The following is a 21,919-nucleotide window of genomic DNA, read 5'->3' as shown; positions in this document are numbered from 1 at the left end:
TTTGGCCTACAACTCCCATGTTCCCTAGCTAGCACATGCAGTTCAAAGCAGATGAAGGGCACTAGATTGGGGAGAGCTCACTGAATGCACTTTGAGTTTCTATTAAGTGACCAGCCCTAACAATTGCATTTACACTGTACTTCTCAGTAGATTGCATTACAGTTGGGGTCAACGCTCTGGGGAAGAGGTTTGCAATGTACTGTTTGCTCTGCCATTAACCCAGGACTAGGTGGGGTGTGTTGCTTCAAACTGGATGTGTTGAGATTCCTGCATTGTAGGGGGTTGGAATAGATGACCCTGGGAGGGTCCCATCCAGCTCTGTGAACACCATTTTTAGTCAATACAGCAGTGGGGATTATACAAGGAGCTAGTTGAATTGGAGCATTAAAAATGCCAAGCCATTTCCTGCTCTGCCACCTTTGATAAGGCTCATTGAGGTGGTTTGTGTGTGTGCAGATGTCTGTAGCTGGGGCAATAGCAGCCTCTATGCTGAGTACAAGTTTTGAAGGTTGGACATTTTATTATCGTTTTTATATGTGCCAGAAGCCGCCCAGGGTGGCTGGGGAAACCCAGCCAGAAGGGCGGGGTATAAATAATAAAATTAATTATTACAAAGACCAGTACAGTACCATGCGCCGGAGCCGAAACAGACCAAAAGCTAGTTTGCCCCAGCAGGGAAACAGCCGCCACAGAAAGCCGGCTGCAGGTCGGTTTCTTAACGCTGCAGCCACTGCACCACCCTGCTCGCCCTTTGCCCAGGGTGAACGCGTTGACTGCCGATTTTGCATGATGTACAGCCTCCGCCTCTGACCTATATGCAGACACAGGGGATGGTGGTGTTTTTACAAGGACTTAATTTCCAAGAGAGGCCTTTTATGGCTCCGGTTCTGGAAGAAGTGGTGAGAAGCCGTGCTCGTCCGTGGCTTGGCTTGGTTTATATCCCCCCTGGGTCCCATGGAGAACACTGGTGATAAAAGGGGGAGGGGGGAACCCCGCCGCCGCACGCTCCAAACAGCCACCGTTGCAAGATTTTGTTATTTTTTATTTTGATGAAAGGAAGTGCCGGATAGGGGGACATTTAAACTGCGTGCTGCAGAGACAAGCATGATATACACTCACTCCTCTTTACAACCCGCCCCCCGCATGTTAGCATGCAAATAATAGCGAGGAACAACTGAAATTCCAAGGCACATCTTGCCGCTTCCTGGTCTCGGAACTAGCACAGAGCTCAAGCAAGAAGGCTTTGCGTGTTTTGGTGCAGGACTGCAGCGGAGGCCAAGGAAGGCACGGAAAGGAAGAACCCCAAGGAACCCTGAGTGGGGTTTACGTTTCGAAGCAAGGAGCAGAACCCCCCTCCCTCCCCCAAAGTGGGAGAACTCCTCAACAATCGCTACAGGAACAAAGTGACTACTAATTATTTCGCCTTGCTCTTTGCAGCGTCAGGCAGAAATCCAGAGTCTGGTGCAGAAAGAGATAAAGAAACAGCAATGGCAGGTGCCCCCAAGACTCAAGGATGAGAGCTCTCAGCAGGAAGAAATTAGGGGAGCCCCTATTTGCTGCCTGGGGATTTTAGAAAGCAGTTAAACTTAGCTTAATATTATATTACATATATAATTTATACCATGCCTTTCCTCCACAAGGAGCCCAGGACGTTCCTGTCCTGGGTGGGATCTTAAAAAAAAAATCAGCTACACTCTTGTGCCGGTTTTCCTTCTTGGCAAGCGAAACAGTCTGTGGGGAACTAGGGGGCAAGTTCTGGCTTGGAGGGGCCAGGTTTGTTTTTAAATCCCTCAGGGCACAGACCTTCTGCAATGGCTCTGAGCCTAACTCTCGCCAATTGACCGGAAGCAAAACCGCTTTCCGAGGCGGCATGTGTCCCTCTGAACCGGAAAGGGATAACACTTGCAAGGACAAGCAAGAGGTCGAAAAGGAGTCCACTGGCAGAAAAGAACATCTCAACCTCATGAAGGGGAGAACTGCAAAGAGCAAGTAACCCAGAAAGGGGAGGGGGGATTCATACACACTTCAGCGTCACCATCGCCCCTTACATTTTTGGTCTCGATAGCTCCAACCTCCCTCCTTCCAAAAAACAACAACTCAATGACTGCCCCAAACATATACACAAAAACAACCGCTGTACATTGTTAGCATCCCCACCATCCCATAGTTTCCGAAGAAGCTGGATCTTGAAAGTGACAAAAGAAAGGAGGGAGATCCATTTCACCCTGGGAGAAAAGAAAAGAAAAGAGCTGAGGATGTTGTGAAATCTTATGACTGCGGGCTGAGCCACAGCATTGGCACAGTTCCACCCCACTTTGAGTGGCGCCTCCCCTCTCCAATGGAACGCAGCAACCAACTGCAGGCAAATAGGGCATTGTCCCTTAGGGGGCCACATGGGGCTCGCACACACTTTCCTTTGTGCCATGCTTAGAAAGCACACAGGCCCAAGCAGTTTCCCTCTCGCCTTGCTCCTTCCCAAGAGAAAACCCGCTCTTTAGTGATGAATCGGAACAAACAGCAATCCAAGGGAAATCTGAACTGCCAATTGCTCTGACTGGGCACTAAAGAGCGGTTTTCCCCCAGGGGAAAAGAAGCAGGACAAAACGAAGCCGTGGTTTAAACCCAGGGCTTCTTTTGTGATGGTGTTTCTTTTATGACCACTACAAGTAGCAGCTTCTCTTTCTTGCTGTCCACAGTAGCCATTTTATGCTGGGACCTACAACATTTCTATCAAGATGAAAATACTGGCACCTCTTTTTCTTTTAACTCACTTCCCATTAAAAAAAAATGAGCTCTGGTCCTGACACTCACACAAGGCTTGAGAATGAAAACAGTCAATGACAGCCATGTGTTGCTCTAGACCCCTTCACCCATCTCTACGGTGACTCCCCTAATTTTGAGCAGTCCTTCATTACATTTCCGGTTCTCCTATTATTCTGGATCTGTTTCTTCAGCTGCATCCAGTCAGCTGCTTAAATATTTAAACCAGAGCTGGAGGGTGAGGAAAGGTACCCCAAGGAAGTGATATTTTAAGTAGTGACGTGGTAAGTGAGTGCACGTCTTTTAAGCTAAATTCACTGTTACAGATTGGACTGCTTGCAGCATCCATCTTAGTACAGCTGCATATGAGGTGAAGGTTTCTGTATATTTTAACGGTTCTACAGAAATAAGGGGGGGGGGATTTCTGGCAGGTGCTGCTTATCACGCAGGGATGAAGCAGTCCTTGTGTGAGGAGCTGAGGTGAGCACCTCAGGAGGCAGATTTGGGGCAGTGGAGTAGGAGAAAGAACAGGGCACGATCCGCTATATCTGTCTGCCCAAGCTATACTCAGGAGGACAGGCCTGAGATGTTTTAACTGCCTGAGACGAACAACAAGGTGTCTTCCCACTGCCAAGTACAGAACTAACTGGACTGGAAACTGAACTTTACTTCAGTGCTGACAATGGGATGGTTTCCTCTTATCACACCTCAGGACAGGAGGGTAGCTTAGTGGGTCAAGGGTGGGGGTGTTGTGTGGCACACAAAGCTCCGACCCCTTGCTGCTGCCCCACCTCCCAGCAGCTGCTGCCCCATGTGGCTGCCTCACCCTAATTGTAGGGCCGGCCAACTGGTCTTTAAATTGGAGATTAGGGTAGAAATGCAATTCCCAAACCAATACGCGAAGCGAATGTCTCCACATTTTTGACGCAGTTGACTTCAACGCTCCCCAAAGGCACACATGAAGAGTTAAGCCTACACAAAAATATGTATATCCAGAGGAATAATATTGAAAATGCATGTGAATTTCATGTGGGCTTCTTTTTTTAAAAAAAGGTGTTCTAACAGAAATGGAAAAGGGGGAAATTCAAGATGGGAGGGGGGGGGCGTAACAATGAGAAACCAAACTGGGCCAATTCAGCCATTCCTACTTCACATTTGCCTGCATTACCCTCCTGTGTCCACACGGGGGAGCATTCGCACAGCTGTTACTTACGAATCCCACAAGAGATTGCCCTTGATAAATGACCAAGAGGCCAACTGCTGCAAATATTCTCAGTAGAACCCCAGATTTTGCGCTGCATTCTAGATCCCCTACGGAATTCCGAACTGAGGAGTCATCGAAAACAGGCAAACACCTGCCTCTCCAGGACTTTGGTCCTTTGGATTAAAGGAAGGGGAGTGGACAGGAAAGGGGATGGCGTCAGACATCCTTTGCACTTCTGCTGACCTTGTGTCTTCTTTATTACATCACCAGGGGATGCGTATCTCCAACGGAGGAAGGCACAGACTCCAGGCTGCCTTTGTAGATTGGGGTACGCTGGCCAGAGTCTTCCCTGGAAAGACAAAGGTGGACAGTAGCATTTGGGTTTCATTTTCTTTCTTTTATAAAAAAAGAAATTAAGCTGCCATAGAGTGACACAAAAGTCCAGTGGAGGAGGTTCATTTTTCAGGCTCATTCTACACGTACAGGTTTGTCCGTGTGTGTATATTAATGGAACCAATTAATCGCAAGAGGCCCCGAGGAAGGAAGAATTAAATCTCCACCGTTTGGGCTGCAACTGGATTATCTGCACAGCCAGGAAGAGAGGAAGATGCTTGAGCTGTCCTTTCTCAACCCGAGGGCCACATTTCCTTCCTCCTTGGGGGGCCGCACACCAGAGATGGGTGGGGCCAGAGGCAAAAGTGGGTGGAACTACGAAGGTAAAAGCTCCCCTTTCATAGCGTGTAAAGGTTTCATACACACAAACCCCTCTCTGTGCTCTATATAGAGGCAAGCAAGAGGAGTTATCAGAAATCAAGCACACATTCCATCCAGGCTTGGGGTGCAAATATTTGAGGGAGCCTGGGGAGAAGGATCTGGCTAAGGAGATGGAAAACCCTAGGTACCAGAGAGAGAGAGAGAGATGGCTGGTTGGCTGCTACATTTGACCCTCTCAGCCTGATCTGTTCCCTGCTCCTGCTTTAACAGTGAAGTAACACCCCATCCCCGGGACACGGGTGGCGGTGTGGGTTAAACAACAGAGCCTAGGACTTGCCGATCAGAAGGTCGGCGGTTTGAATCCCCGCGACGGGGTGAGCTCCCGTTGCTCGGTCCCTGCTCCTGCCAACCTAGCAGTTCGAAAGCATGTCAAATGCAAGTAGATAAATAGGTACCGCTCCGGCGGGAAGGTAAACGGCGTTTCCGCGCGCTGCTCTGGTTCGCCAGAAGCTGCTTTGTCATGCTGGCCACATGACCCGGAAGCTGTATGCCGGCTCCCTCGGCCAATAAAGCGAGATGAGCGCCGCAACCCCAGTGTCAGCCACGACTGGACCTAATGGTCAGGGGATCCCTTTAACACCCCACCCACCCATTGCAACAGGGTTACAGCAGACCATTAAGCTCCCCCAGCAATACAACCCCGCAAAGTACTCACAGGCCGGCTTTCTTCTTGGCAGCTGCCCGATGCCGGGGGATCAGGAAGGCAAAGACCAAGATCACCAGCAGCAGCAGCACTGCAGGCAATGCCACAGCCAGGGCCAGCATTGGGGTGCTAAGGGACAGCACAGACTCTGCAGGGAACAAGGTGGACACAACAAAGGCAAGCCAGGTCAGCACCTTCAGCGAAGGGTGCAAGAAGAGGCCTGCTGGATCAGGCCAGTGGTTCTTGGTAGTGAATCAGGTGCTTGTGGCAAAGTGGTAAGCAGGACTCTCCTGCAGTTGCCAGAGGCTGGCATTCAGAAGCACTGCTGCCTCTGACCAGCAACCCTTGAGAAAAGGGGGACAGGGAAGCTGTGATCGTCTGGATGGGGGTGGACTCCAATTCCCATCAGCCCTAGCCAGCAAGGTCAATGGTCAGGGATGAGGGGACTTGTAGTAGTAGTAAGCACCATCACCAAGGTGGTTGTTTTTTTAGCAGGAACTCAGGGGAACTGAGTTCCTGTACCTTAAAAAAATTAAATAATTCTGATTTTTTTTGTCTGGAGGCTGGAATGCCTACACCCAATGCCTGAGCCAAAAAAAATCAATCTATTATCCATAATCACATAAAGTTGTGGCCCTTTCTAATCCTGATCATTGATTTTTGATCACATGTTACATTTAGCCACTGCCTGGGGCGGGGTATGTGGCACTGTGACTGGGCCCCCAACAAACAAACAAACTTCTTGGTAAGTTTCCCCCCAGAAAAAAAACTAACAACAGCAATAATAATGTCCACCTTGACATTATTCTGCCCATACCTTTGAACCTGCTTTTGCAGGTTGCTGACATGTGTGGACTCCTCTTAGAAACCACACTTTCCGTGTCTGTGTGTTGGGGAAACTAGCTACAGCTGCAAACACGGAGGCTCAGTTTATTTCTGTGGCTTAGCAGCTACCAATGGTCCTGTTAGCAGACATGCCTTTGCCCACGCCCTCTGCATATTGACTGGGACGAAGTCCCCTTGAACCGTGCGGGGCTTTCCTTTCCTACAGATGCATTTGGGACTGGGCTATGGTTGTATCAGTTCGTGATGCTACTGGATTAGTAAAGGGAGAATTCCTGCATTTCAGGAATTTCCATGCCCTTCCCGCTCTGCAATTCTATGATTCTTTGAGAAAGAGGACTTGGGGGGTAAAGACTGAAGACGGTCCCTGACGAGGGAGGTGCCAGCTGCCTTCAGGAAGGAAGCGGGTGGCACAGCCCAGGGAGGTGGGGTGCCTGGAGTTTGCCCTCCAAAACGTGGGCTCAGGCAGGGCTCTGTGGGTGAAGGCGAAGGGTTGTTCTCACCGAGGGTGAATCCGCGCTCGCTCCCCTCCACGTACAGACGGATCGACTTGCTCTTGGTCAACTGGGGCAAGGTGGGGTGTTGCGCCCGGCAAGTGTAGGTCCCTGCTTGCTCCTGGTTCACCTTGGAAATTGTCAAGTCGCTGGAGACCAGAACCCAGTCATCTCCCTGCAGGGAAGGGGGGGGAAACCCTGTTAAAATTATGAGCACTTTTTAAAAGATCCAAGCCTCCAGCCATTTGCAAACTCAGCACTGAACTAAGAGAAGCGGATGCTAAACAGTGAAAACCTAAATCCTAGTCGAGTGCAATAGGTTTATAAAGTTATACCATTTAAACAAAACAACAAAAACAGAAAGATTAAGTTGCCTATCAGTTATTGCAGTATCTTTACATTCGTTGACACACACCCTTTAACAACATTGGGAACACCTGAGTCAAATACTGCCTGCACTCGTCCCCCACCCCCTCTTCCGCAATTAAATTTCCAGAAATTAGTGTGTGTTTTTTACTTGAGGGTTACAGATAGGTAGCCGTGTTGGTCTGCCATAGTCAAAACAAAAAAAATTCCTTCCAGTAGCACCTTAAAGACCAACTAAGTTAGTTCTTGGTATGAGCTTTCGTGTGCATGCACACTTCTTCAGATATACACTGTGTATCTGAAGAAGTGTGCATGCACACGAAAGCTCATACCAAGAACTAACTTAGTTGGTCTTTAAGGTGCTACTGGAAGGAATTTTTTTTGTTTTTACTTGAGGGTGTGTGTAATAGTTTTAGGGGCTGTGGTAACCCTGGGGAGCCAGGCGTCCTAGTAGATGAGGGGCAGAGAATGACGACATAGAAGTTTGGGTTGCAGCCAATGCTAGTCTTACTCAGAGTAGACTCACTGAAAACAATGGACCGTGACTAACTTTAGGCCCAGCCTGAGTAGGATTTAACTGAGACAGCCCTTTTGTCTTTCTAAGAAGGAGTGTATCCTTGCCCTCCAGCTCCCCTCAGCACAAAATGTCTGCTTACTGGACTCGCCCCCCCCCCCCAAAAAATCGCAAAGTGAGGGGAGAAATGTTGGCCGAGCACATTTGGGGATCCATCTTCAAATCCCCAAATATGTACGACCCACACTTTTCTCCTCACCTTGTGATTTTGGGGGGGTGAGTCCTGTTAACGAAGAGCAGGACAGCCTGTTATGACGATGAGGTAAACACAGGCTTCCTGGATCTGCGTTTTACCTCACAACATGGGCACAGGGCCAAGGGGGAGCTGAGGTGAATACGAAGGAGCAAAATTCACAGGTGGAAAGTCACTGTGTTTAGACAAGAAGCCGGTTTCACCTTGAAATGCTCTCCCCTGTGTTCGCACAATGACTTTAATAGCACTCTCCATCGTCATTGAACTATGTGCAAATAAGGCGAGGGCAGAAAAAGACAATGGACTTGGGTTTTTGACAAACATTGCCTCAGCAGCAGTGAATGACGGCAGGGGTGTGTGTGTGCAGATTCCAGGAAATGCCCTGTCTGTGAAGAAAAGGGGCAAACATTTGGCTCATGTGCTGGAGGGTTGGGGCTGGGGGGGTCCCTTCCTTCCCTCTGGGGCAAAAATCTCATTGGACTGCCTTGGAATGAAAGAGCGGGTAGGTTCTTCAAAGCACAGAGGGGTCAGGATATTGCAAGCCCACTTTAAGACTCCTTTCTCCAGGGTTGCTAAGTAGCCACACTGTTTACCTAGGACAAAACCAACAGGGTGCATCAACCTGAACAAACTTTTATTATATATATATATATATATATATATATATATATATATATATATGTGTGTGTGTGTGTGTGTGTGTGTGTGTGTGTGTATTTTAAAACTATATTCTCCAATAGAAGGGGCAGGTGTGCCATTTCAGCTGCCTCCCTTTTCAGGACTAGTTCTAGTATAGCTCTGAGTCCTATTCAAGCATTTTAAGGGAACATGCGAGGGCTTAAACCCAGGAGGGGAACATGTGTCCTTGCACATGCTTCATGCATCCGTTTCTCCCTGTTCTTTCTGGATATGTCCGGCTGCATCCCTCCCACGTCGTACTTTTAAAACACATGGATCCCTCCCAGAGAATCCTGGGAAACGTAGTTCACTCAAGGTGCTGGGAACTGTAGCTCTGGGAAGGGGGGCAAACTACGCCTTCTCAGGATTCCTAGGGGGAAGCTACGTGCTTTAAAGGCCTGGGTGCAAAAGCAGCTTCTGACAGGCTGACCATCCTTATCAGGCGCTTTCCTAGGCATGAGGCATGGCCACCTATATGCGTGCAGCTGGCAATTGCCCTCCCCCACGCAGAAATCGTAATTGCCAGCCTTTAATCTTAAAAAAAAAGAAAAAAGTTTACAGCATTTGCAAAACCTGAGATATGAGGCAAAATATTCAGGCGCTTTTCTCCCCAGTTTTGGGTGAGAAACTAGCTTGCTCTCAACATTCAGTGTTTTACTTTGGCTTCTGCTGGGGAAAAAAAAACCCCATGAACACCCATGGGTTGGGGGTGGAGTTGCTGCACCCCACATGTGCCCAGGCACTCCTGCCCCAACCGCATATTCTTGGCTAGGCCTCCTCTTGGATCCCAATAGGAACAGCCAAGGGTTGAAGGGGCCACAGAGTTGTAGAGCTGAGGGTAATCTAGCCCGCCCACCCCAATGCAGGAATCTCAACGTGCAGTCACCCATCCACTTTGAAACCATACCAGAGCCTGCTTAGCTTTGCAAAGGTGCTGGCAGCTTCGTCGCCACGCCACTCTCCACCTGTGCTATTTTTCTTACGAATTGCAACATGTCTTTTACAACACATAAGTAACTGGTCTGCGGGCCACTGGGGCTTGGCAGAAATAAGATTCCCTGGCCCTGCTCTAAAGATCTAAAGGTCTTCTCACCTCTCGGGTCCATTCGTAGAGCGGGGGCTTTGAAGCGCCTGCAGAGCACCGGAGGTGCAAGTCGCTGCCTTCAAGCATCGTGACAGAATCACCTACCGTCCCACACCAGGTGTTTGTGCGAGCAAGCAGAATGCTGTGCAGATCTGGAGCAGGAGAGAGATTATAATAATAATTGTAATAGTAATCATCATCATCATCATAATGCCATCCCTGCGTTTTTGTCACCTAGATCCTATTGCTGCTGAGTAAACAAGTAACCTGCATTGATTGATTGGTTTAAACCGTTAAACATTTTTTAAAAAGTTAATATATGTTGTGGTCTTTGAAAGAAGGGTGGAACACAGATTTAACAAAATGAATACAGTGGTGCCCCGCAAGACGAATGCCTCGCAAGACGAAAAACTTGCTAGACGAAAGGGTTTTCCGTTTTTGGAGTCGTTCCGCAAGACGAATTTCCCTATGGGCTTGCTTTGCGAGACGAAACGTCTTGCGAGTTCTTGCGAGTTTGTTTCCTTTTTCTTAAAGCTGCTAAGCCGTTAATAGCCGCTAAGCCGCTAATAGCCGTGCTTCGCAAGACGAAAAAACCGCAAGACGAAGAGACTCGCGGAACGGATTAATTTCGTCTTGCGAGGCACCACTGTAAATAACAAACATTCAACAAAATAAATAAATAATAAATATCAGGGCTAATATTGACTTATTACTGATATTTTATCGTTGTTGTTGTTGTTGTTGTTGTTGTTGTTGTTGTTGTTGTTGTTGTTAATATTCCATAATCAGTTTCAAAGCATTTGCTATAAATACCTCCAGCCTGACCAGGTTCAAGCAACTTTCATATGAAGGCATAAACTTAGGAATTCCAAGCCTGGTTAACCATTTATATGCCAATGTGGCATTAAACAAACAAACAAACAAACACTACCAGGGCAGCAGCATACAACAAAAGAAAAAGAGTACAAAGTAATCATGAAAGTGAGTAGCTAAATCAAAATGCTTTAAAACAGTTGCGTAAGATAGGTTTTAGGTCCACTTTAACTTCCTATGGCTCCTGCCCAGTTCAATCCTAGGAATTTCCCTTTAACGAGGGTGCTGCTTATGAAGCATTGCAGAACTACGTTTCCCAGGATTCCCTGGGAAGGTGATTTTTTTTTTTTTAAGTCTGCTGCAGGGATATGCCCCAGAGAGATGTTTCAGAGTGTGAGAGACAACTTTTAAAAGGCTTCCCCATTCCATTAAGAGCTGCGACGGCCCATGCAGAAAATGCCTGAAGGTTTGATCTTCAGTATGTGCTGTCATTTGATGACAGGTCATGCGTGCCCGGAAATACAGAACGTGGGTAATGAGACGCTGCCTTTGCTGTTCCATTGGGACCAAAGTTTGTAGAATTTGCAAACCCGTGCACATATGCACCAGTCTGTGGTTAAATCAAGCAGGCACAGAGCACCAGCACAGACTCTCGCTGTGGCACAAGGGTATCGCAGAAAGCCAAAGTTCGGGAACCTGTGGCACTCCAGATGTTGTTGGGCTCATCATCTCTCATCATCACTGACCACGCCGGATGGGGCTGATTTATTCAAAGAGGATTTCTGCACCACTTAATCATCAAAAGCTCTTCAGTGGTTTGCATAAAACATGCATGAGGATTGCCAATAAAAACCAGATATTTAAAAACAAGCTGGCTTAATTCTTTTCTGTATTTAAGATCAGCAGTTTTAAAAATATGCACGGTGGAAATAAAACCAGCGTATTAAAATGCATGCCAAATCTACATGTCTGGATGCGCTCGATTCAGCAAAATGTTGGCAGGCGCCAAAAGCAGCCCAATGACGTCACCTGCCCAGGGTGACGTCACCTGGGCAGGGAGTCCCAAAGGTCAGGTGACGCCACACTGAAGGATCAGCTCCTTGCAAGTGTAGAAAGTCATGTGGCACTTGTAAATGTGTCCATTCCACAGATCAAAGTAGCTGAGTGGGCATTACATGAGTGGCAAGTAATCTGATGGGGGATTGGAGTTCAACAATACTGGTCCAACTTGCACCGGCTACCAATTAATTTCCGGGCAAAATCAAAGTGCTGGTTCTGACCTATAAAGCCTTAAACGGCTCAGGACTGCAATACCCCAAGGACCACCTCTCTCCATATGAACCTACCCGGACCCCGAGATCATCCTCTGAGGCCCTTCTTCGTGTGCCTCCTCCTTGAGAAGTCCAGAGGGTGGCACCACGAGAACGGGACTTTTCTGTGGTGGCTCCCCATTTGTGGAATGCTCTCCCCAGGGAGGCTAAGATGGGTGCCTTCATAATACACTTTTAGGTGCCAGGCAAAAGCGTTCCTCTTCAACCAGGCCTTGGGCTGATTGACATCTAATGCCCCTTTAAAATGTGTTGTGTTGTTTTCATTGTCATTTTTATGAAGCACAGTGGTACCTCGGGTTACATACGCTTCAGGTTACAGACTCCGCTAACCCAAAAATAGTACCTCAGGTTAAGAACTTTGCTTCAGGATGAGAACAGAAATTGTGCAGCGGCAGCGGGAGGCCCCATTAGCTAAAGTGGTGCTTCAGGTTAAGAACAGCTTCAGGTTAAGAACGGACCTCCAGAACGAATTAAGTACTTAACCCGAGGTACCACTGTAGTTTGTGTTTTTTATATTGTGGTCTGAATGTGTGTGTGTGTGTGTGTGTGTGTGTGTATGAATGAATATATGGTCTGAATGAATATATAATATTGTGGTTTTATGTTTTGAACTGCCCTGAGATCCACAGGTATAGGGCGGTATACAAATTTAATAAGTAATAATAAAATAATAGCAACATCTGTGATGTAAGCGATCATGAAGAAGAAGAAGAGTTTTGATATATTTCATGGGCTCAGGATGCCGTCAAAAGAGGGCTGAGCATTTCCTGTGTCCTGAGGAGAGAGGTGCTGGTGGCGTTCATACTCTAAATGTGTGTTGACAAGTAGCATGTGCTCAGGATAATTTAGAAAGCACTCTGTTGGTGCTCAGGAGTGCTCTTCTTTATTACTCTTAAAGAAAGGCCATGGCCACAGCTGGGGTGTGTGTGGCTAAGGGAGCGAGGGCAGGGCTGGCACCGATAGTCCCTGCAAGAGGTTACACTCCTGCCAGTTACCTACAAATTGCCAAAGGCCAGTTGCAAAGGCAGCCCCGCTAATCCTCCCCACCTGCTATTTCTCCATCACCCACTAGGAGCCACAGGAGGGAAGAAACTTTCCCACGTACATTCCATCTGCAAGTCCAGCTCATTGGAGACAGAGGCATTGTTGGTGCCGTTGGAGCCGGCGCAGCGGTAAGGTCCAGCGTGCCAAGATTTCAATCCACTGATGGTCAGCTGGAGGCGGCCGTTGTCGTAGCTGACGCTGACGTCATAAAACCAGCAGCGCATCTCGCTGGCTTCGTCGAGGGAGATCCAGGAGTGGAGCCACTGCAACAGGGAGAAGAATGCCTCGCATTAGTCAATGCCCTCTGCAAGGTGGCGCTACCCGAAATGCCAACTGGCGGTGGCGCAAGTCCCCTTCCGAGCACCACCCCACTCAAGCCACACCGACATGGGCTTCAATGCACCCTGGGGCCGTTCAGTCAACGTTAAGGGGTTTTGGTTGGAGACCTGACCATTGTTAAGTGTTGCATTTGGAGTCTAGGGTGGCACATGGCAATCGGAGAAGCTGCACCGCGGTTGGGCGAGGAAGCAAAGGGAGCCAAAAATAAACTTCCTTTAGTTGGCCTTTAGTTGTCAGGAGCTTGTCCTACATTGGAGTAGGACCCTGGCAGAGACACATGCCCAACTGGCATGTTCTCTCCCTCTGGTCGATCGTTCGGGAGCTTCAAAAGCTTTCTTCAGCCCAAACATCACAGCGACCGCTGCCAACAGACATCGGCACACTTAGGGATCGGCAGAGTCTTCGCAGCTTGCGTAACAGACCTCAGCAACTCAGCATTTTGGCTAATCTACTTTATTTACATATAAACACACGGAACACTGCAACATGGCTCCCTCTCTCTCTAGCATCAGACAGCAAAGAGAAAAAACAAAGGACAATAGTCCCACTTCACGGAACACAGTAACACAAACATCCTGTTTCCGTCACTTCCAACTCTGTGGAGTCAAAACATACACTGTCATGTGATAGACAATAATCCCATGACTGTAATCACGGAGCAGGAATTCTAACAGTGTTCCTGTCATGTATGTCGAATCTGTGGCCTTCTAGATCATGTTAGACTCCAGCTCCCATCAGCCCCAGCCAGCATTGCCAACAGGCAGTCAGGAAATAAGAGAGTTGTCATCCCACAGCATCATTCTAGAGCAGTGTTTCCCAACCTTGGGCCTCCAGCTGTTTTTGAACTACAATTCCCATCATCCCTGACCACTGGTCTTGCTAGCTAGGGATGATGGGAGTTGTAGTCCAAAAACAGCTGGAGGCCCAAGGTTGGGAAACACTGTTCTAGAGGACCAAAAGCTCCCAATCCCTGCTCTAATTGCTGCCATCTTGACTCCCAGCAGCTGCAGGGGCATGGTCCTACTTCCTGGAAACAGTGCCCCCTAGTGGCCACTTGGTGGGCTTGATTATTGTTTTCCCCAGACACTCCCTAATCCTGAGCTATGGCCTCCCCATTTCTCTCATCTCCTCCCAATCCTGCTTAGAGCAGCCTCCCATTCCCTCTCCAGTCAACAAAACACCTGTCATAAAATACCTCCTCCAGAACTCTTCATTCAAGTCTACATGTGAGCAGCTTGGGTTTAGCAAAGCCTTTCTTTAAAGACCTTTCCTCCTCACGAACAGCATGTTCACACAACAAACCTGTTTCACTATAGGGGCTGCGAACCAAGAGACTTGAGTTGGCTGGGTAGGGTAGGGGAGAACCGTCATTCAAAGAGGAGTATGGATTCTGGGACAAGTGATTACCAGCCGCAGTGCAAATGTACAATTTCTCAAGTTCCGTGAGGGATGTTGCTACAACGAAACGGGGTCCAGACCAATTCTGAAATATACTTGTCCATCCTATCACATGGTTCTTATCCTACCAAATCCTTACTAACAAGGCTGCACACACCACACATTCAAACCACACCCCCTCAAAAAACACCACCACCAAAATCCTGGGAACTGTAGTTCGCTAAGGGCGCAGGGAATTGCAGCACCACAAGGGGTAAACTATCGTTCTCGGGAATCTTTGCAGGGATGGGAAACGTGCTTCAAATGTATAGTGTGTGCTCAGCCTAAGTTACCAATCTCTGTCCTTAGCTTGTTCTTGCCTGAGTCAGAGATGGGCAGCTGTCAGAGGCTACATTACATTTGGGGCAATCCTTTGGGGTTGGGGGTACAGTAGACATTGGCAGACAGCAGGGCTGGAACTTAAGTTGGGCTGGAGCCCAATGTAGGTGACACCAGAGCAGAAGAGAAGTGGGGCCATCCCTTTATCTCGCTTCCTTTCTGTCGCCCTTTTCTCTCTCTCTCTCTGTCATTCCCCACCCGCAATTTACATGCTACCCACCACATGAAGTTAGGCTGAGAGTTACCTGAAACTTGCCCACCTGAGGCCTAGCAAAAGGGTCCTGCCCACATAAGAACCACCGGAATGTAGAATTGGAAGGGACCCCGAGGTAATCTAATCCACCCCCCTGCATTGCAGGAATCTTTTGCCCCGCATGGGACTCAAACCCACGACTCGGAGATGAAGAGTCCCCTGCTCTACCAACTGAGCTATCTAGGATGTTGCCTTTTGTACTGGTCTTGCCGCGGTTGCGCCCCAAAGAATCCTGGGAACTTTAGCATGGGGAAGTAGTACTGAGAATTATCAGGTCAGGATCATTATCCCTGCATTGCAGGGGGTCGGACTAGATGACCCATGGGGACCCCTTCAGACTCTACGCTTCTGGGATAGCTAATACAACCCCACTCCCAGATTCCCTGAGAAAAAGGCCTGGCTGTTACAAAGTCCAAAAGTGGGGGTGTTGCAGAATGGAGTTCTGCTGTCGGCTACATTCTAGTATTATAATTTCTTTTTTTCTCTCTCTATCTCCAGCCGCAAGTGAGTCAGCATTCAGCAACAGCAGCACAGAGCATGCTCAGCCTCCCTTGCGCTGCCCTGGGATTTCCCCATCTCCTGCCCTAGGCTTTTTCAAAACAACAACATTCCACTTCTGCAAACCTTTCAGCCACTCGTCCTACTTGCATCGCTCCTCCGCTGTGCCCACTTTGGATGCCAAAAAGCAACAGCACGCACACCTGAACTTAGGAAATAACTTTGGACGCCCCTCTGGGTGCTGCCCGTTGTACTACAGTGGTACCTCTGGTTGCGAACGGGATCCGTTCCGGAGGCCCGTTCGCAACATGAATAGAACGCAACCCGCAGTGGCACGTCTGCGCACGCACAGGTTGTGATTTGCTGCTTCTGCGCATGCGCGACATCATTTTGCGTGTCTGCGCATGCGTGAGCAGCAAAACCTGGAAGTAACCCTTTCTGGTACTTCCAGGTCACTGTGGGACGCAACCTGAAAAAATGTACCATGAAGAAGAAGAGTTTGGATTTGGTATCCTGCTTTATCACTACCCTAAGGAGTCTCAAAGCGGCCTGCATTCTCCTTTCCCTTCCTCCCCCACAACAAACACTCTGTGAGGTGAGTGAGGCTGAGAGACTTCAGAGAAGTGTGACTACCCCAAGGTCACCCAGCAGCTGCATGTGGAGGAGCGGGGAATCGAACCCGGTTCACCAGATTACGAACCCGGTTCACCAGATTACGAGTCCACTGCTCTTAACCGCTACACCACACTGGCTCACATGAAACAAATGTAACATGAGGTATGACTCTATTTGCAACCAAATGTTCCGTAAACGCAGCACAGCGCCCCCTATTGAGCAAGCTGCCCATCTCCCTCCTTGCTGCTTTGTCTTGCAATTACATCTGGAAGTTTATTCTCACCTTGCTGTATTTCTGGAAAGTGAATCCGCTCATCTCCTCTCCTTCATTCCCCAGGCACTCCAGAGTCACGTTCCCGCCCTCAAGGACAGGACCCTCCTGGTCGCTGCGAAGGATGATGGAGACCTCTGGAATGATAAAAGAGGGGATGGCATGAGACAGAGGCCGCCACTCACACTCCGAGCCAACGGGTCCCCCAAGCTTGTTGGCTAGATCAGCTCCAGCACCCACTTCTTATTTCTCATCTCCTACTTTTTTATTTTTTTAAAAAAGTATATGGCCCTACCCCATAGGTCTCAGGGTGGTTCACAACACAAAATTACAAAACAAAACAAAATACGTGTAAAAAATAAGAACAGAAACAAACTAATAGTCCTCTGTTCCGCAGCACGTTTAAAAGGGCATCAGATGTAAGTCAGCCACAGGGCTGGTTGAAGAGGAAAATTTTTGCCTGGTGCCTAAATGTGTATAATGAAGGCACCAGGCAAACCACCCTGGGGAGAGCATTTCATAAACGGGGAGCCACTGCAGAAAAGGCCCCTTCTTGTGTTGACACTCTCCAGACCTTTCGGGGAGAAGGCACACAAAGAATTATGTTATGTAATCCTTGTACATTTTGGGATGGTGAATCTAAGCCTAGGCTTCCCCCAAAGAATCCTGGGAACAGTAGTTGATTGTGGATCTGTGAGGGTATCCTAAAGACTTTCAGTCCCTGCAACAAACTACAGTTCCCAAGTTCCTTTGAGGTGGGGTGGGGGAGCATAGGAGTGATTTAAATGTCTGGTGTGGACTTCCTTCTGTATCATCCTTCCTGGTCTCTTAAGGTGGGAAGGAGATGCGGTTCCTTCTGTCCCACCTAAGGTCGAAGTGCGTTTGGATACAAGGGGTGAGAGGGAGATTATGGAACTCCTTGCCCCATGAAGTTTGGTCGGCTCCTTTCTTGGTTTCTTTGTTGCTAAAGGCCATTTTTCATTCTATTTTTGTCCTACCTTTTTGTGTCCTTCATTTTGGTTGGGGAGGGGTTATGGGTTTGTTCTGGTCTTTATTACGTGTTTTCGTTTTGTATTTCTGTGCTGAAGGGTGATGTACAAATTTAAAATCATCAACATCATCATCATCATTATGATGAAACTAACATTTAAATGTATTGAGCAGCCTCAATTGCTGATTTTCTGCTTGTTTTTCTTAGGTTTTTAACTGTCAACACTTTGACCTCAAGAAACTTCACGCTTGAGATATATACTGAAACTGAAACCTTTAAATGTCTTAAGCAGCCTTGATGGGTGCTTTCAGTTAGGAAGGAAAATGTTTATTTATATATACGCAAACATTTCTACACCTTTGTGTCCCTTTCGCCAAACCATATCTTTTTTATTTATTTATTGCATTTTTCTCCCACCCTTTTTCTCAAAGGAGCTCACAGTGGCATACATGTTTCTCCCCGTTCTCCTCTAATGTCCACAACAACCCTGTGAGGTAGGTTAGCCTGAGAGGCAGCAAGTGACTGACCCAGGGACGCCCAGTGAGCTTCACAGCCGGGTGGACATTTGAACGCCTGGTCTCTCCCAGATCCTAGTTCGACACTCTAACCACTACACCACACTGCCTCCTAATCTTAATGATTGCAGAGGCTCAACCTCAGAACTTGTCCCATAGGCCCTTGACACAACTCCGGGGGCAAAACAAGCATGCATAGAGCACCTTCTGTGAAAAGATGTGGTCACAGCTTGTGGCTAAGAAGGCATTTTGAAAGCAAAAGGTTGCAGGTATCTCAAAAGTCGGGCAGAGAGAGAAGAAGACCCCTGTAGAAGCTGTGGACAGTTGCTGCTGCTAGTCAGCATGAGTAATACTGAGACAGACAGGCAGATGGCCTGACTCTGCAAACACTTCCTAGATTCGTTCTCCAAGAACCCAAAGCCAGCCCACACATGTCTACGAGCACCCAGGCAGGCCTGAGCCCAAAAATCTCTTTCAGTAATATTTAGCGTTTGCATCCAGTTGTAATCTTTACAACAATCCTGCAAGGAAGGTGACTTCCAAATTTCCAGAGAGGGTGGCTACAGTGGGTGGGACAGACTGGCTTGTCAAAGGCAGTCAAAAGAGTTTATGGGTATATAAATAATAAAATAATAATACTTATTATTAAGATTCAAGTGGACCTTTCTGAGTCGTAACACAATCCGCATACACACCACACCTCTAAAACACACTCAAAGGATATTTACCCTGCCTGCCACCACAACAAAATCCTGGGAATGGTAGTTTGCACCTTACAGAACTACAATTCCCAGCACCCTTAACAAACGATGTTTCCCAGGGTTCTTCAGGGGGAATAGTGCGTTGAATGTGCTTTAAAGGTATGCATGTGTTAAGTCTCCTGGCCACTACACCGGAGATTTCCAAACTGTGTGTTGTGACGCATTAGTGTGCCGGCTGCAGTGTGTAGGTGACCATACAGCTGGCTCAACAAAACATTTCTTGTTCATCCTCTCGCCATCCTTTCATTAATTACAAACTCTGTTTTCGATGCCGATTCTGGGGTGGACTGGCTCTTCCCTTGCCTCACAAGATCTCCCAGCCCAACTGGTCTTACCACACAGAAGCAGAACTAAAGTGGGAAAGAAGTGGGAAAGAAGATTGCCAGCTCTTTCTCACAAGGCCTTCGGCAACAATGTGAAATGCAGAAATCGAGCCAGAAAAGCTTCCAGCCGCTCGCTATTTCCATGCTGGATTTGGTTACCCACCGGCAAATTCAGGTTGGACAACTTAAAATGAGATTAGTGCTCTTGTGCAACAAGTCCAGTTTCCCAAAATTGCAGAGTGGAATAATACTTGCAGAGCGAATGCTCAATTAACAGGAAGCAATCAAAAGGTTTTGCCTGCAAAATGTCAAGCTGCTACATATGGGTCCATCTCACTCAGCGCTGCCCACTCTGACTGGCAGCAGCTCTCTGGGGTCTGAGGCAGACATGTACATCCCATCAACTGCTCTCTGATCCTTTTAAATGGAGATTCCGGGGATTAACACCCCCCCCCGACCTTCTGCATGCCAAGCACCCGCCCTAGCACCCTGGCCTCCCAAAGCAAAGGGGCAGGAGGAGCACGGGGCAGTTTTAAAAGGTGGGCCAACGAAGTGAAGTCCGCACCGGCTCCTTGTTTTCCAGAGTGTTGTGCCATTCGACTCACCTGCCTGGCTGGTGCGCAGGGTCACAGCCAGGCCAGCCGCCACCAGCCAGAAGAGCTTCTGTTGAAACTGCGCCATCATCGCCCTGCTGCCTGCTTGCCTTCTGTTTTGGGTAATGAGAAAGTTCCCTCCTCCGTTTCCTGGTTCGCCCTTCAAGAAAAAAGAAGCGAGAAAGCCACCGCGGTTAGCAGCCTCGCACCCGTGCGTGGGAAACCGGCCGTACTTAACAGAAGAAGGAAGCGGGGCACACTGGCTGCACCCCCGAAACAAACCGTCTCCCCAACCTCTGCTCCCCCTGCGCACCAACCTCTCTCTTCCTCTCTCTCTCTCTCTCTGTGTCTCTCCCCCCACGAGACCGAGAGGCGTCTCTGTACTTGTTGCCCGCGCCGAAGGGGTGGGGAAAAGAAGTTAATAACAAACTAAACCGGAGCGGCCAGTTGAGGAACTGAAGACGCAGCTCCGTCGACGCGCACGCAAAGAGAGCCGTCGGGGTGTAAAGAAGTTCAAGCACGAAAGGCACAAAGAAAGTGCGACGGGAAAGGGGGCGGGGGGGGGAAAGGGGCGGGGATGAGGTAGAGAAGGCAGCCGGGAAGTGAAAGGTAGCGGGGCAGGGCGCCCTGCGTCTCTCTCTGCCCCAGCACCGACTCACCCGCCGGCGGAGCTGGTCTGCTGGCGCGTCCCTAACCGAAGGCGCAATTCTAAATTCTAAGTTCTTGGCGACGCGGGGGAAGATAGTCGCGCCACCAGAGCTCAAAGGCGGCTGCGGTGGGTGAAAGTTCCCTCTCCTACTCTTACGGCAAACCGCAACTTTCACAGCCGGCCGACAGAAGGAGCTGAACAATCTTAGGGGCGGGCATGATGGGTCTGAGAATTTGGGGAGCCCCACACACACGCGCATACACCAGGAGAGTCCGACGGTGCCACCCGTAACCGGATCAGGCGGCTGTTCTCCGCGTGGGAAATTACGGAGTGGTGGGGCTACGACGCAAAGTCTACGACTTCTTGTAACTGCAGGCTGTTAATTTTTTGGCAGTCTATAATAATTCCCCTGGTGGGCTGGGTCTGTTGGATATGGGGCGGGAGGACACGTTTCGGAACCGAACCCTCGTAACAAATTGCTTGTCCGTTTAACTTTCGCAGACGCAGCGTTCGCATAACCGAGTAAGCAGATAGGCCCGGAATGGCCTCCTCCAGGAAAGAGCAGGGGGTCTGATTATGACAGCCCCTCTCAAGAAAACTGGGCAAAGAGCAGTGAGATTAACAGAGCAGAATAAATTTGCGTGGTGGGGGGCAGAATCTGTGATCGAATCTCAAGGCTTGAGATGCTGAGATCTTGGCAAGAGTCAGACCCCTGAAGCGGTGTGAAGATCGGGTTTCTCCACCTGGGGAATTTCCACTTGGACCTTTGGCCTCGCTTGCCGCAGGGAAGCTGCTGAAGTTTTTGCGCAACCTGACTCTTCATGCACGCACATCACACAAAGGTTTTCCCCTCAAGTGTTTCTTTGCTTTGGGGAACAAAGTCCGCAGCTGTGCAGAAATGAAAGTAAAACTGGCCCCAGCCTCGCACAACAAACACTTTCAGAGCCGACATTTCCTTCCCAACCTTTACAGGACTCCTGCATTTTTGCCAGCAGCCGGACCACAAGGACTCTTAAGAATGACCTTGGTGCGATTTTTTTCTCTCATACTGAACACTGGACGAGCCAAAACAGTCTTCAGGGGAACGAACGCTTTTCCTTTTTCTTTTAAAGCATTAGGTACTGTACTCGGGAGCAGATGCCGTGTGTTTCACATGTTCATTTTACAGAAATGCGATCCCCTCCATCATAAGCGCAACAAGGGAGTCGTGTTCTAGAAAGTAATGTAAGCCCATTGCGACTGAAAAGTCACAAATGGGCTGTGCTTCTGTATTAAACAGAGAGCTCCCCTGATTCTCAGCAGAGTGGTATTGCTGGTCCAGTCTGCTCCCTAGCGTCTCTATAGTTAAAGCCCTCTATTGGGGTGGGGAACATTTTGCAGCCCAAGGGCCATATTCTCTTCTGGGGAACCTTCCCAGGGCCACATGGCCACAGTGGGCAGGTCCAGAGACAAAAGAGGAGCAGGTACACATTTTCCCTTCGTACAGTAGACTTAATTTCTACACAAGCTTGCACACCTTTCTCCTTCAAGAGGC

The 21,919-nt window shown here is 48.7% G+C and overlaps 1 protein-coding gene and 1 long non-coding RNA gene across 5 annotated transcripts; one reads left to right on the top strand and one right to left on the bottom strand.

Moving 5' to 3' along the window:
- Positions 1-1,021: 1,021 nt before the first annotated feature.
- LOC114603396 (basal cell adhesion molecule-like) lies at positions 1,022-21,233 on the bottom strand. Of its 4 annotated transcripts, none has more exons than XM_077932177.1 (9): positions 21,129-21,233; positions 19,749-19,896; positions 16,566-16,690; positions 12,863-13,064; positions 9,623-9,765; positions 6,728-6,893; positions 5,394-5,529; positions 4,212-4,313; positions 1,022-2,228 (listed from the first exon to the last, which is right to left on the bottom strand). In XM_077932177.1, exons 1-8 carry the CDS (start codon positions 21,216-21,218, stop codon positions 4,223-4,225), a joined length of 1,101 nt encoding a protein of 366 aa, XP_077788303.1. In that variant the 5' UTR covers positions 21,219-21,233; the 3' UTR covers positions 1,022-2,228; positions 4,212-4,222. The 4 variants fall into 4 exon arrangements, with proteins under 4 accessions (XP_077788303.1, XP_077788305.1, XP_077788304.1 ...); XM_077932179.1 differs by lacking the exon at positions 21,129-21,233 and adding an exon at positions 20,396-20,414; XM_077932178.1 differs by lacking the exon at positions 21,129-21,233 and adding an exon at positions 20,054-20,194.
- Positions 20,374-21,683, top strand: LOC114603398 (uncharacterized). The gene is made up of 2 exons (XR_003708095.2): positions 20,374-20,511; positions 20,887-21,683. It is a non-coding gene; the product is annotated as an uncharacterized LOC114603398 (long non-coding RNA).
- The last annotated feature ends 236 nt before the right edge of the window (positions 21,684-21,919 follow it).

Source organism: Podarcis muralis, chromosome 7, assembly GCF_964188315.1.
Source record: "Podarcis muralis chromosome 7, rPodMur119.hap1.1, whole genome shotgun sequence".
Classification (NCBI taxonomy): Eukaryota; Metazoa; Chordata; class Lepidosauria; order Squamata; family Lacertidae; genus Podarcis; species Podarcis muralis.
Note: the sequence above shows the minus strand (reverse complement) of the source record. Positions and strands in the feature narration are given on the sequence as shown.

Bases quoted from the DNA above. Each gene is read 5' to 3' on its own strand.
- LOC114603396 (XM_077932177.1), bottom strand. From the start codon at position 21,218: ATGTGCGTGCATGAAGAGTCAGGTTGCGCAAAAACTTCAGCAGCTTCC. The intron at 9,766-12,862 runs GTACGTGGGAAA...CTCCTGCTCCAG, and splicing joins GCTGGACTTGCAGATGGAAT to ATCTGCACAGCATTCTGCTT. The intron at 5,530-6,727 runs GTGAGAACAACC...TGTTCCCTGCAG, and splicing joins CGAGCGCGGATTCACCCTCG to AGTCTGTGCTGTCCCTTAGC.